Raw genomic sequence first — 15,596 nt, 5'->3', positions numbered from 1 at the left:
AGGCAAGTGACTGGGCCGCGATCCTCGGGTTCAATTTATCTGCTCTGCTCCCGAAAGGCAAGTGACTGGGCTGCCATCCTCGGGCTCAATTTATCTGCTCTGCTCCCGGAAAGCAAGTGACTGGGCCACGCTCCTCAGGCTCAATTTACCCACTCCTCTCTTGGCATTCGCCCCTCAGGCCCGCTCCTCTCCCAGAAGGAGAGTCACTATGAAACATTAACTCTGCTTCTCTCTTCATAGATGCTGCGTGACCTGAGTAGTTCTGTCATTTTCGGGTTTTAATTTTGGCTCCTATAAAGCACCTTGGTATGTTTCATTCCATTAAAAGGCACATATGAATACAAGTTGTTTATTTCAGATTCCCAGCATTTTCTGTGTTTACTTCACAGTTTCATCCTTATGATGGGAAAAGTGGCCCCAAACTTGCCTCAATTTCACTATTTAGTCACGTGCTCAAACTCAGTTCAGATTATCTATTTGGATCCCATGAGGGATCATGAGACCAACTGAAGGCACTGCGCATGTGCATGGCAGCTGAGCACAATGGGAAATGTAGTTCCGCCACCCTTCACACTGCATTGTGCCGAGGGCATCAAGGAACTACAACTTCCTATTCGTGCCTTCGCCCCGCCTCCGGGTCACGTGGGCAGCACCAGGGCGAAACCAAAGGAGCCACCGCCTTCAATAATAAATTAAAACAGAAAGTATTAGAAATACTTCAAAACCGCCTTCAAAGTGGGAGGAGATACAAGCCAGTAAACTATTTAAGGTGAATGATTTAAAGTCAGGTAATTACCGTTGGAATGGCAGCAAGGACGAACTACCCTCCGTTTACACTGGGAAAACCACGTTTCGATCAGGTAAAGTTACCTCAGTTCAGTCTGTTTCGCCCATTAATGTTGTTTAACAGCAGTTACCCCAAAGTTCGCGAGCGCTGTTTGAAATAACTGCCGTGCCATGCTCCGCCCACTGGAGTCCCCGCCCCCCCTGCCTCAACCCGTGAACTCATTGGGTAAGCGCCTACTCATTGGCCCCGCCTTCTTCCCGTTCTAGCCTTCTATTGGTTACTCTGCCTGTCGGTTATTAGAAGGGCGTTTATCAGGGAATTGTCACAAGCGCAGAAGGAGGCCATTCGGCCCAGCGTGTTTATACGGTTCCCTGAAAGAGCGATTCTGTTAGTATCAGTCCCCTGTCTTCTCTGTTGCCCTGTGCATTTTTCCTTTTCATAGTGGTGCAGTGGTTAGCACCGCAGCCTCACAGCTCCAGCCACCCGGGTTCGGTTCTGGGTACTGCCAGTGTGGAGTTTGCAAGTTCTCCCTGTGACCGCGTGGGTTTTCTCCGGGTGCTCCGGTTTCCTCCTACAGCCAAAGACCTTGCAGGTTGATAGGTAAATTGGCCATTATAAATTGCCCCTAGTGTAGGTAGGTGGTAGGAAAATTGAGGGAAGGTGGGGATGTGGTAGGGAATAATGTAGGATTAGTGTAAATGGGTGTTTGTTGGTCGGCACAGACTCGGTGGGCCGAAGGGCCTGTTTCAGTGCAGGATCTCTAAAATAAAAAAAAGTCGAATTCCCTTTTGAATGCTTCAGTTGAACCTACCTCCACCACACTCTCAGGCAGCGCATTCCAGACCTTAACCAAAAGATTTTTCCTCATGTGACTTATGCTTCTTTTACTAATTACTTTTAAATCTGTGGCCTCTTGTTCTCGATCCTTTTATGAGTGGGAACGGTTTCTATCTATCCAGATCTCTCATGACCTTGAAGCATCTATCAAATCACCTCTCAAACATCTCTTCAAGGAAAACAGTCCTAACTTCTCCAATCTATTTTCATAACTGAAGTTCCTTATCCCTGGAAGCATTCTATATCAATTATATTTGTGTGCTGGTTTTTTTTGTAAAGGAGCATAGTGTACAAAGGAGGGGAAAGTGTGGAGTGGGCTCTGCTGTGCAGAAAATGTTGCGTTCTGATGAAAGGTCACTGACCTTGGAAAAAGACAGATAGAGCAGGAGTTAGAGTTCACAACTGGAGCAAGGCTAAACTAAACTAAGGAGTGATTTAGTGAAAGTGTACTGAAAACAGCTACTTGAAGGTAAATCAGTGTCAGAGTAGTGCAAGGCATTCAAAGAGGAGATTCAAGGGGTTCAGAGCAAACTTATTCTTACAAAGAAAAAGGGTGAGACGGCCAAATGTAGAGCCCCATGGATGTCAAGGAGCTTACAGGTTAAGATAAGACAGAAAAGGAAAGCTTATGTCCGACACTCAGAACTCAATACTACAGAAAGCCGAGAGGAGTATAGAAAATGAAGGGGCGAAATCAAAAAGGGAAGCGAAGAGAGGGCATGAAAGAATATTGACAAGCAAAATCAAGGTGAACGCAAAGATGTTTTATCAACACATTAAGAGTAAGAGGATAACTAAGGAGAGAGTAGGGCTCATAAAAGACTAAAAAGACAACCTATGTGTCGGGGCAGAAGATGTTGGTATTGTTCTTAATGAATACTTTGCGTCTGTCTTCATAAAAGAGGGAGACAATGCAGTTAAGGAGGAGGAGTGTGAAGTATTGGATGTGATAAACATAGGGAGAAAGGAAGTATTAATGGGATTAGCATCCTTGAAAGTTGATAAATCACCAGGGTGGGCTGTAATATACCCCAGGCTGTTAAAAGAAGCAAGAGAGGAAATAGAGGAAGGACTGATCACCATTTTCCAGTCATCACTGGATACAGGTGTGGTGCCTGAGGATTGGAGAACTGCTACCGTTGTACCCCTGTTTAAAAAGGGAGTGAGGGATCGACTGAATAATTGCAGGCCAGTCAGTCTCACCTCAGTACTGGGCAAATTATTGAAATCTATTCTGAGAGGCAGGATAAGCTGTCAGTTAGAAAGATACAAGTTAATACAGGACAGTCAGCATGGATTTGTTAAGGGAAGATCTTGTTTGACCAACTTGATTGAATTTTTTGAAGTAACAAGGAAGATAGATGAGGGTAGTGAAGTTGATGTGGTCCACATGGATTTTAGCAAGGCTTTTGACAAGGTCCCACATGGCAGACCGGTTAGCCGGATCACTGCATGATCAGGAAGTTTGCAGATGACACAAAGATTGGCCGTGTGGTAGATAGCGAGGAGGTTAGCTCTAGGTTGCAGGAAGATATTGATGGTCTGGTTAAATGGGCAGAAAAGTGGCAAAGGGAAGTCATCCTGGAGAAGTGTGAGGTGTTGCATTTGGGGTGTTCAAACAAGGCAAAGGAATACATGATTAATGGGAAAATACTGAGAAGGTCTTCTGACAGGCCAGGACACACAATTCTGACGTTCCAGCTTGCAAAACGAAGGGCTGGTACCTTCTTTCCTTTTTTTATTGTGCTGTTTGGTGCGGTGTTGCAGTCCACTTGTCGGGCAATGACCCTGAGCTCCAAGAACCCATTGAAGCAGGTGGACTGTGGCGGGACAGAACCTTATTGACCAGCTGCCCAGTTTGAGGTGGGCGGTAGCTGTCCAGTGAGATGCGATGACCTCTCCCACTGACAAAGGCAACCCGTGGTGCCCAATCTCTACACCAATTGAGCTGGACTTATAACCCGTAACTGCTGTCTTCCGTATTGTTTTGGTTGCTGTGAGGCGACTATGGAGTGACCTCTCCACGGCGCATGCCTGGGCGGATGTATGGAGGTTGAGTTGCCCAAGCATCAAAAACCCTCCTCTTGGCCTTCCTGGTGGGGTCCAAAGGAGTGCAAAACACGACATTTGGCACCGGTATGGCTGCAGGAACTGCCGGAAATATGCCTAGGGGACACATGACCGCCTTCGGGGTTCCGCTCCGCATTTTCTGTTAGGGTTTACTCCCTTAGCCTTGGCCTTTCCCGAGACGCCCACAAGGCAGTGGGGTTGTTAGCTCCTATCCCTGAGCAAGCCCTAACAAGTAAGTTGTGTGATTTCATGGGGGGAGGGGGAGGGGGAGGAGGAGGAGGAGGAGGAGGAGGAGGAGGAGGTGGGGGGGAAGGGGGTGCAGGGTGGGGGGGGGAAGGGGGTGCAGGGTGGGAGGGGGGAACTGGGAAGGGTGAGCGAGGGCGAGGGGGAGGGGGGGAAGAGGGTACGGGGGAAGGGGGTGCAGGGGGTGAGCTGGGAAGTGGGTGCTAGGGGGGGGAAGGGGGGAGGCGTCCAGTTGGTGTCGCGACCCTAGCGAGCAGGCCAGCCCACAGCCTGCATGGCCTCCTCGATGTCGACGTCCTCCAGGCTGACGCTGCGCTCGTGGTTGTCATCCAGCTCACGATGGAGCTTCTTTCCCGGCTCCCAGCTGTGACGGTGGAAGGACGACCGACGCCGGATTGAGGCCCTGAGCCTCAACAACCGCCTCATGGGCACTCGGGCCAGCTTTATACATTACACCATCCTCATTGAAGTGATATATCCACGCAGCTACAAGTCCCAAACTCCTCTCAGTTGCAATGGGTTGGATCTCCCAGTCCTTCTCAACTATGTCCTTGTCCCTCTTCCAAGCACTTTCAACCTGGAATAAGGTGATCTCTGGTGATCTGTTGGTCTTTTCTTCTCCACAAACCTCAACTTTCAAACTGAAACTGCAACAACTACTGTGGAATCTCCCTGCTCAGCATAGTGGGGAAAGTCTTCGCTCGAGTCATTTTAAACAGGCTCCAGAAGCTGGCTGAGTGTGTCTACCCTGAGGCACAGTGTGGCTTTCGACCAGAGAGATCCACCATTGACATGCTGTTCTCCCTTCACCAGTTACAGGAGAAATGCCGTGAACAACAGATGCCCCTCTACGTTTCTTTCATCAATCTCACCAAAGCCTTTGACCTCGTCAACAGACGTGGTCTCTTCAAACTACTAGCAAAGATTGGATGTCCACCAAGCTACTAAGTATCATCACCTCATTCCATGACAATATGAAAGGCACAATTCAGCATAGCGGTGCCTCATCAGACCCCTTTCCTATCCTGAGTGGCGTGAAACAGGGCTGTATTCTCGCACCTACACTGTTTGGGATCTTCTTCTCCCTGCTGCTCTCGCATGCGTTCAAATCCTCTGAAGAAGGAATTTTCCTCCACATAAAATCAGATGGCAGATTGTTCAACCTTGCCCGTTTTAGAGCGAAGACCAAAGTACGGAAAGTCCTCATCAGGGAACTCCACTTTGCTGACGATGCTGCATTAACATCCCACACAGAAGAGTGCCTGCAGAGACTCGTTGACAGGATTGCGGCTGCCTGCAACGAATTTGGCCTAACCATCAGTTTCAAGAAAACTAACATCATGGGACAGGATGTCAGGAATGCTCCATCCATCAATATCGGCGACCACGCTCTGGAAGTGGTTCAAGTGTTCACCTACCTAGGCTCAATTATCACCAGCAACCTGTCTCTCGATGCAGGAATCAACAAGCGCATGGGAAAGGCTTCCACTGCTATGTCCAGACTGGCCAAGAGAGTGTGGGAAAATGGCGCACTGACACGGAACATAAAAGTCGGAGTGTATCAAGCCTGTGTCCTCAGTACCTTGCTCTACGGCAGCGCGGCCTGGACAACGTATGTCAGCCAAGAGCGAAGTCTAAATTCATTCCATCTTCGCTGCCTCCGGAGAATCCTTGGCATCAGGTGGCAGGACCGTATCACCAATGCAGAAGTCCTCGAGGCAGCCAACATCCCCAGCATATGCACCCTACAGAGCCACTGGCAGTTGAGATAGCTTGACCATGTGAACCGCATGGAAGATGGCAGGATCCCCAAGGACGTATTGTACAGTGAGCTCGTCACTGGTATCAGACCCACCGGCCTTCAATGTCTCCGCTTTTGAAGACGTCTGCAAACGCAACATGAAGTCCTGTGACATTGATCACAAGTCGTGGGAGTCAGTTGCCAGTGATCGCCAGAGCTGGCGGACAGTCATCAAGGCGGGGCTAAAGAGTGGCGAGTCGAAGAGACTTAGCAGTTGGCAGGAAAAAAGACCGAAGCGCAAGGGGAGAGCCAACTGTGTAACAGCCCCGACAACCAATTTTATCTGCAGCACCTGTGGAAGAGCCTGTCACTCTAGAATTGGCCTTTATTGCCACTCCAGGCGCTGCTTCACAAACCACTGACCACCTCTAGGCGCTTACCCATTGTCTCAAGACGAGGAGGCCAAAGAAGAAGACTGAGAAGTGCAGAAGAAGTGAGGGACCTTGGAGTGAATGTCCATAGATCCCTGAAGGTAGCAGGACACGTCGATAAGGTGGCTAAGAAGGCATATAGAATCCTTTCATTTGTTAGCCGAGGTATAGAATATTAAGAGCAGGGAGGTTATGCTGGAAATGTATAACTCATTGGTTAGGCCACAACTTGAGTACTGTGTGCAGTTCTGGTTACCTCGTCACAGAAAGGATGTAATTGCACTAGAGAGTACAGAGGAGATTTATGAGAAACGCAACTATGCGGAAAGATTGGATAGGCTGAAGTTGTTCTCCTTGAAACTGAGGGGAGACCTGATTGTAATGTACAAAATTTTGAGGGGCCTGGATAGAGTGGAGGTTGAAGGGCCTATTTACTTTAGGAGAGAGGTCAGTCATTGATTTAAAGTGATTGGTAGAAAGATTAGAGGGGAGTTGAGGAAAAGTTTTTTTTTAACCCAGAGGATGGTGGGGGTCTGGAACTCGCTGCCTGAAAGAGTAGTTGAGGCAGAAACTCTCAACTCCTTCAAAAGGAGTCTGGATATGCACCTCAAGTGCCATAACCTGTAGGACAAAATTCTGGAAGGTGGGATTAAAATGGGTGGATTGTTTTTCGGCCAGCACAAACAGTGGGCCAAGTGGCCCAGTTCTGTGTCTTTAACTTTTTATGGTTCTATAATTTCTATGATTCTATGACCTGAAACATTAACTCTGTTTCTCTCTCCACAGAAGCTACCAGACCTGCTGAGTGTTTCCAGCACTTTCTGTTTTTATTTGAGTATTGGCCTTGGCTCATGTAGCTTCTGAATCAGTTTGTATTTAAGCCCCACCCTAGGACTTCAGTGTTTTGGCCCTTGTTCATCTCTCAATCAACATCTAATGGAGATCATCTGATCAACATTTTTTTGAGGTTTGTGAAATCTTGTGCACAAATTGACTGCCATGTTTTCTACAATGTAACAGTGACTTCACGTCAAAGTGCTTCATTGGCTGTAAAGTGCTTTGGAACATTTGGAGGTTGTGAACGGCACTATAGAAATGCAAGTCTTTCAAGCTTTTCTCTTTTGGGTGAAAAATCAGAACTAGTCTCGAGGCTCTTATTGCTACAGTTTCTGATCCCTGGCATCATGGTAAATCTATGGCGTATACTCACCACAACAACTTGCATTAAGGGTGCTTTATAAATACAATAAAGGCTCCAAGGCGGAGGATAGAGGGATTATAAAACAAAATACCACACCGAGTCACCCAATGAGATACTAGGTTAGATGACCAAAGGCTTGGTCAATGAGGTAGGTTTTAAGGAGTGTCTAAAAGTAGAAAGTGAGGTGGAGAGGTGTAGGGAGGGTATTCCAGTGCCTAGGGCCTTGGCAACTGAAGGCATGGCCACCATTGGTGGAGCAGTAAAAATTGGGGATGCTCAAGAGGCCAGAATTAGAGGAGGGTTTTCAGGCTGGAGGAGATTAGAGATAGGGAGGGGTGAGGCTGTGGAGGGATTTCGAAACCAGGGTGAGAATCTTCAAGTCAAGATGTTGCTTGACTGGGAACCAGTGTAGGTTAGTGAACACAAGGGTGATAGGTGAACGGGTCTTGCGAGTTAAGACATGGGCAGTTTTGGATGACGTCAAGCTTACGGAGAGCAGAATGCGTGAGATCAGCCAGGAGTGCATTTGAATAGTCAGATCTAGAGGTAGCAAAGTCATGAATGAGGGTTTCAGCAGTGGACGAGCTGAGACAAGGGCGAAGGTGAAAATAGGCAGTCTTAGTAAGGGGTGAATATATGGTCGGAAGCTCTTTGGGTCGAATATGACACCAAGATTGTGAATGCATTGGCTTAGTCTCAGACTGTTGCTGGTGATAGCAATGGAGTCAGTAGCTAGGGAATGGAGTTTGGAGCGGGAATCAAACTATATGGTTTCAGTTTTTCCAATATTCAATTAGAGGGAGTTTCTGCTCATCCAGGACTTTACTGCCTTTTCTGATAGGGTGACCAGAACTACATGCACTGATGTAACTGGGGTCCACCTAATGTCTTGTACAAATATCCATATATCTGTTTGCTCTTTGACACACAATGCCCCCATTTATGAAACTCAAATACTAAAGGAGAGAAAATTAAGAAAAAATTACTTGAGTCTGTTTTTTGTGATGGTGGTTTTAGGGGTAAATGTTGGCTAGAATCCTTGCTCTTCTCAATAGTAACATGATATCATCTTCATCCACCTGAACAGGCAAAGCCTTTTTGCAATCTTACTGCCTTGATTTCAAACAGTAGACATACAGTGGGGAGTAAAAATGTGTATGATTATTTGGATTTTAGAAAGAATAAGATGGAAAATCTCAGGGCAGGTTATCTTGTCCTTTTTTAGAATTATAGGAACAGGAGAGGGCCATTCAGTCCATCGAGCCTGTCCTGCCATTAAATTAGGTTCTGGCTGATCTGTGCCTTAACTCCATAGCTTTTTATTTGTTCTTGGGATGTGAACATCGCCGGCAAGGCCAGCGTTTATTGACCATCCCTAAATCCCCTTGATGGTGGTGGTGAGCCACCTTCTTGAACCGCTGCAGTCCATGTGGTGTAGGTGCACCTGTAGAGCTGTTTAGGGAGGGAGTCCAGGATTTTGACCCATTGACTGTGAAGGAACGGCAATATAATTCCAAGTCAGGATGGTGTGTGGCTTGGAGAGGAGCTTGCATGTGGTGGTGCTCCCATTCATCTGCTGCCTTTTTCCTTCTAGATGGTAGAGGTTGTGGATTTGGAGGGAGCTGTTGAAGGAGCATTTGCGAATCGGTAGGGCAGGGATGTCTTGCTGCAATTATACAGGGCCTTGGTGAGGCCACACCAGGAATATCGTGTGCAGTTTTGGTCTCCTTATCTGAGGAAGGATGCTCTTGCTATAGAGATAGTGCAGCGAAGGTTTACCAGACTGATTCCTGGGATGGCGGGACTGAAGTATGAGGAGAGATTGAGTCGGTTAGGATTATATTCGCTGGAGTTCAGAAGAGTGAGGGGGGGATCTCATAGAAACCTATAAAATTCTAACAAGACTTGACAGGGTAGATGCAGGAAGTATGTTCCTGATGGTGGGGGAGTCCAGAACCAGGGGTAATAGTCTAAGGATACAGGGTAAACCTTTCAGGACTGAGATGAGGAGAAATTTCTTCACCCAGAGAGTGGTGAGCCTGTGGAATTCGCTACCACAGAAAGCATTTGAAGCCAAAACATTGTATGTTTTCAAGAAGGAGTTAGATATAGCTCTTGGGTCTAAAGGGATCAAAGGGTATGGGGCGAAAGCATGAACAGGTTACTGAGTTGGATGATCATAATGAATGGCGGAGCAGGCTCAAAGGGCCAAATGACCTACTCCTGCTCCTATTTTCTATGTTTCTATGGTGCAGTGCATCTTATAGATGGTATACACTGCTGCCAATGTGCACTGGTGGTACATGGAGTGAATGTTGAAGATGGTGGATGGGGTGCCAATCAAACAGGCTGGTTTGTCTTGAATGGTGTTGAGCTTCTTGAGTGGTATTGGAACTGCAGTCATTCCACGCAAGTGGAGAGTATTCCATCACACTCCTGACTTGTGCCTTGTAGATGCTGAACAGGCTATAGGGAGTCAGGAGCTGAGTTACTGACCTGCTCTCGTAGCCACAGTATTTATGTGGCTGATCCAGTTCAGTTTCTGATCAGTGGTAACCGTTAGTTTGTTAGTGCGGTCTTCAGAAATGGTAATGCTGTTGAATGTCAAGGGAAGATGGTTAGATATTCTCTCATTGGAGATGGTCATTGCCTGCCATTTGTGTGGCTCAAATGTCGCTTGCCACTTATCAGCTCAAGCCTGCATGTTGTCTAGGTCTTGCTGCATGCGGACATGGATGCTTCAGTATCTGAGGAGTTGCAAATGGTACTGAACACTGTGCAATCATCAGCTAACATCCCCAACAACTGCAGTCATCTTCCTTTGTGCTAGGTATGATTCCAACCAGTGGAGATTTTCCTCCCTGATTCCCATTGACTTCAATTTCACTCAGGCTCCTTGATGCCACGCTTGGTCAAGTGCTATTTTGATGTCCAGAGCAGTCACTGTCACCTCACTGTGAATTCAGCTCTTTTGTCCCTATTTGGGCTAAGGCTGTAATGAGGTCTGAAGCCGAGTGGTCCCTGCGGAACTCAAACTGAACATTGGTGAGTAGTTTTTGCTGAGTAAATGCTGCTTGATAGTACTGTTGATGAGATCTTCCATCACTTTGCTGATGATTGAGAGTGGACTGTCAGGGCTTTGCTCCATATCCATTGATACCCTTATCAACAAAAATCTGTCTTAAAAGTTCCAATTGAGCCCCAACATCTTCAACCTTTTGGGGGAGAGAAAGTTCTTGATTTCCACTTAGCTTTATGTGGAAAGAAGTGTTTCCTGATTTCACTCTTAGATTGCCAAGCTCTAATTCTGGATTTTGGCATCAGAGGAAGTAGTTCCTGTGCCTTTATTATCGTTTTAAATACCTCAATAAGATCACCCCTCAATCTTCTAAAGAGAACACAAGCCACGTTTATGCAACTTCCCCTTGTAATTTAACCCTGTAAGCTATGGCATAATTCTCCCTAAGTCCAATATATCCTTCCTGAACTTTTTAAATGTACAGCTTACTTTTAAATTTTTCCACGAAGAGTGCAACTATATATTTGATTTGAACTATTGAAACAGAGAACACAGGGAACAAGCCTTAAATGATTCTCTCTTTTTTTTCAATTCATCTTCTCGTTAAAGCTGCTGTCATTCCATGATTTGTCTTGTACCTCCCTAGTCTATGCCAATTTAGCATTCCAAATGCTGGCCTGACTGCACTCAGTTAATTGGCACAGCCAGGGCTTAAGCCTAAAGTTCATTTACATGGTGTGGGTACCACCAAGTTCCCAAAATACAGCAGCCAGCTGCAAACAAAATATAAAATTACTGAGGCTGAATAAAACAGGCCGATGAGGAGAGCCTGTCAGTGGGTCTTAGCTGCGCTGCACTTCTCTTACAGCCAGATATGTGAAGCAGACACTTGGGAATGTAGCAGCATGAATTCTATATAAAAGCTCCATAGAACTGTTTTGGCCTATTTGGCTTAGAAGCATCCTGTTCAGTGCATCTAATTACTGCTATTGGGAGAGCTATAAAGAAATAAAAGAATTTGCATTTATAATATCAGGAAGTTCCAAAGTGCTTTACTGCCAGTGACTACTTATTGAAATGTAGTCACTGTTGTAATGTAGAAAATGTGGCAGTCAATTTGTGCACAACAATCTCCCACAAATAGAAATATGATAATGATCAGATCATCTGTTTTAATTATCTTATTCAAGGGATAAATATTGGCCAGGACAACCCTTTGAATAGTGCCATAGCATTGCTTATTTTCAGCTGAGGGCAGACAAGGCCTCAGCTCAACATCTAATTGGAAAGGTGGCATCTCTGACGCTACAACACTTCCTAAGTACTGCATTGGGAGCGTCGGCTGAAATTATTTGCTCTGGAACGGGGCTTGAACCTACAACCTTCAGACCCAAATGCGAGAGTGCTACTGTTACAGACAATGGGAAGTGATAGGGATGTCCCACTTCTCAACAGACTGAAGATGGCGTTTTTATTAGAAATGAGTTTTAACCCCCTGAGCGTTTTAATGGTCAGCAAACAGACATATGACAGGTTTTCTTATAGGTCTAAAGAAAGATAAATGTTTATTATACGATACCCGAAAATATTTGCAACATCACCCACACTCAAGTGCATACAGAGACACGAGCGCATGCACACACACAAGAAAAGATAGAGGTTAGAAGATAACATGCATTTTAGATCTGATGTTTTTTTTTAAAAAAAGAGTTCACTGTAATCCTTGCATTCTTCCCGAGGAGGACGGGGGTGAATACTTAAAAGGTACAAGCCCATTTGTCCCTTTTTTCCTGGTTCACTGAAGCCAAAACTCCGATCGTTTCAGGAGAGTGAATCCGTTGTTGCAGACTTTGTTTTGCTCTCTCTCAGTCACGGTTCAATGCCAAAAACCCTGGTACAATTTCTCTGGTAGGGAGTCTCGAAGCCTTTTTCACATCTCTGCTGACAGATAGTTTAATGATGGAATCGCTCTCTCGCTGGCTCTGCATTTGCCTGCCTGGTATATACTTTTATTAAGCTCCTTTTATCAGGCCCCTGGTTTCTGCCGTGCAATTGTGTTTTCTCTTTACCATTGTCCTCAAAAGTTGTCTGATGCTGGGGCCATTGTATGGGTTTCACCCATCTTCCTTCCATTTTAATAAAGTGGAGTTTTTTCACACCCATTCATTTGGGTCTGAATTTGGAGACACCATGTCTGCCATGCCATTGTTAACCCAATTTGTTGACGAGAGGTAGCCATTAACACAGAATGGGCCATTTACATTTTAATACCTTCTAAGGTTACCTGATCTCTCGATTTGTTTTTCAGAAAAGTGTCCATTTTTTGGTTTGTTTCATATGAACTATATAATGAACTTAATTCTTCCTTGCATGAACTGTCACCATGGAGATCCTTTAGAGAGATACTTCAGATCATATTTGCAGAATATTGTTCAGTTTTTCTCATTGAAAAATGTCATTTCTACAATGCTGTATCTTTGCAAAGAACAGCAACAGTGGTCACAAGTATTAAAACAATAATTAATGAAGAGGCTAAAGAGCAAAACCTTTACAGGATGTGCTGGAGAATGATTAATGGAATTTTATGTTTTTACTGCACACTCTGACTTATTTTCAAGGTGCTTCTGTCAGCCTCACTAGTTGAATCTGTTGGCTGGCATCCTTCCATCTATGAGATGATGGACATGTAGCAAACACGTGATGCATCTTTGCTGATAGCTGCAGAGGCCAATCCTTGAACAAAGAAAATTACAGCACAGGAACAGGCCCTTCGGCCCTCCAAGCCTACGCCGATCCAAATCCTCTATCTAAACCTGTCGCTTATTTTCTAAGGGTCTGTATCTCTTTACTTCCTGCCCATTCATGTATCTGTCTAGATACATCTTAAAAGACGCTATCGTGCCCGCGTCTACCACCTCCGCTGGCAATGCGTTCCATGCACCCACCACCCTCTGCGTAAAGAACTTTCCACACATATCCCCCCTAAACTTTTCCCTTTTCACTTTGAACTCGTGTCCCCTTGTAATTGAATCCCCCACTCTGGGGGGAAAAAGCTTCTTGCTATCCACCCTGTCTATACCTCTCATGATTTTGTACACCTCAATCAGGTCCCCCCTCAACCTCTGTCTTTCTAATGAAAATAATCCTAATCTACTCAACCTCTCTGAGAGGCAGGTTCTGCCACAAGTGCCGGACATGAAACTGCCAAGTGATGTTTTGGGTTGCTTTCGGCTTTGTTGCCTGTTGCTAAGCTTGCCAATGATTTTTGTGTTGGTGCATGCCAGCCCACAAGAGCTGTCAACATTTCCCTCTTTCGTCAGCTAATGACTCCCAGGTGAAAGAGTCGATGTTTAAGGCCTTCACTTCATGCTTGCAGGCAGCCTTGAAGCGGAGCTTTGGGCGCCCCACTGGTTGCCTGGTTCTGGCTACCTCACCATACAGAGGTCCTTAGTTATGCGACCATCTTCCATCCTGCGGACATGCCCAATCCACCGAAGCTGCCTCTGTTTGATTAGTGTTAACGCGGGTAGGAGTTCTGCCTTTGAGAGGCTGCCACATTCGTTACTTTGTCCTGCCAGGACATACCCATAATGTACTGCAGACAGTGAAGATGGAAATTGGTTAGCTTCTTTTTCCTGGTAACTGTAAGTTGCCCATGTTTCATAGCCATACAGTAAGTTGCTGAGAACACAGGGCTTATAAACCATCAGCTTGGTCCTAAGGGTCAGCTTGGTGTTTTAATGTGCGTTTCATGAATCGGCCAAAGGTGGTGCTTTTCCTATGCGTATATCAAGCTCTGCATCAAGGGACAGATTGTCTGTCCGTCTCTGTCTGTCACCTGGACCAGAGGTAGCAGAGTTTGCTAACTGCTTCCAGTGGGGGGGTGTTTAGTGTGATCAGAAGCAGCGATACAACACCTTATCCCATCACCACTGTTTTCTTGATGCTTAGTCAGGAAGAACTAGTTACAGGCATGGGAGTTACAGTCCATGAGTCTTTGTAGCCAAGTTTCTATTTGGGTAACTAGCATAGCATCGTCCGTGTAGAGGAGTTCCCTGATCAGGATGCGAGGTGTTTTTGTCTTTGGTTTCACCTTCATAGATTGTAGAGCTTGCTGTCTGGTCTAGTGTGCAGTAGATTCCTTCATATCTGTAGGGAGGGCAAAGGTCAGGAACATGGAGAAGAACATACCAAATAGAGTGAGGGCTAAGACACAGCCCTGTTTCACTCCATCTTTTACTCTGAAACTGTCAGAAGTGGAGCCATTAAACTATACAGTTCTCATGGAAGGAGCAGATGAGACTGAGGAGCTTTGGTTGACGGCCAGTTTTTCCCCCCAAATCTTGTAGAGCCCTGCTCTGCTGACATGTTGAATGCCTTTAGTAATATCTACAAAAGTAAGGTAAAAGAATATACCCTGATCCTACACTTCTCTTGTGGCTGGTGTACAGACAAGATCATGTCCACAGTAGATCTGCCGGCATGGAAACTGCACTGTGCTTCCGGGTACACTCTGTCTGCAAGTAGATGAAGTTTTTTAACGATGACCCTAGCAAAGGCCTTCCCCATGACGTTAAGGACTGACATGCCCCTGTAGTTGTTGCAGTCTCCTCTGTCGACTTTGCTTTTGTATAGTGTGATCATTTTGGCATCACACATTTCCTGTGGAATACAGCCTACCCTCCAGTGCAGATGGAGAAGGCCGTAAAGCTGTGGCAATTGATGGGACTTTCTGTTAGGAGCAATTTGGTTGAGATTGCGTTGTTGCTGGGTACCCTTCAGTTCACTAGGCAGTTTATGGCCGCCTTGAGCTCAAGTGATGAGAGCTCTTCAACTAACTTATCCATGGCAGAAAGCTGCAGGAGAGCATAAAGCACGGACTGGGAGATGTCCACCTCACAGGAGTTCACCCCAGTGGGACATTTGTTTACTTCTATTGATGTGTACTTCACCATCTGCCAGGGGAGCAACTTTGGTGATGACCAGGCCAAACATCCTCTTGATCACTTCATACAAAGCTTGTAGATTTCCTTTGTCACAGGCAGTTTGGATTTCTTGACATAAGTTGATCCAGTGTTTGTGCAGTATCTCCCTGTCTTTTGTACAGCTGTCTTTAACCACTTTCAAATCGTGCAGCGTCTTAACAGTTAAGTTTATGTTGTGCTCCATGTAGACTTTGTTTTTTGCATCAATGACCGATATCCTCACAGTTGAGTAGGTCTCAAACCAGTCTTGTTGCAGGTTCCGCCTTTACTAAATGATGCTTC

General features: G+C 45.8%; 1 protein-coding gene across 2 annotated transcripts in view; it reads left to right on the top strand.

The window, feature by feature from the left end:
• Positions 1 to 648: 648 nt before the first annotated feature.
• Positions 649 to 15,596, top strand: part of LOC137367738 (sideroflexin-5-like) — a 297,384-nt gene continuing 282,436 nt past the window's right edge. Inside the window, exon 1 of one of the 2 annotated variants that reach the window (XM_068028670.1) lies at positions 649 to 860. In XM_068028670.1, coding sequence (XP_067884771.1) covers positions 804 to 860 — 57 coding nt within the window. In that variant the 5' untranslated portion in view covers positions 649 to 803. The remainder of the gene's footprint in view (positions 861 to 15,596) is intronic. The other variant, XM_068028669.1, reaches the window with a different exon arrangement.

Source organism: Heterodontus francisci, chromosome 1 (genome assembly GCF_036365525.1).
Source record: "Heterodontus francisci isolate sHetFra1 chromosome 1, sHetFra1.hap1, whole genome shotgun sequence".
In the NCBI taxonomy this organism is placed as follows: domain Eukaryota; kingdom Metazoa; phylum Chordata; class Chondrichthyes; order Heterodontiformes; family Heterodontidae; genus Heterodontus; species Heterodontus francisci.
This window is presented reverse-complemented; position numbering and strand designations above follow the sequence as displayed.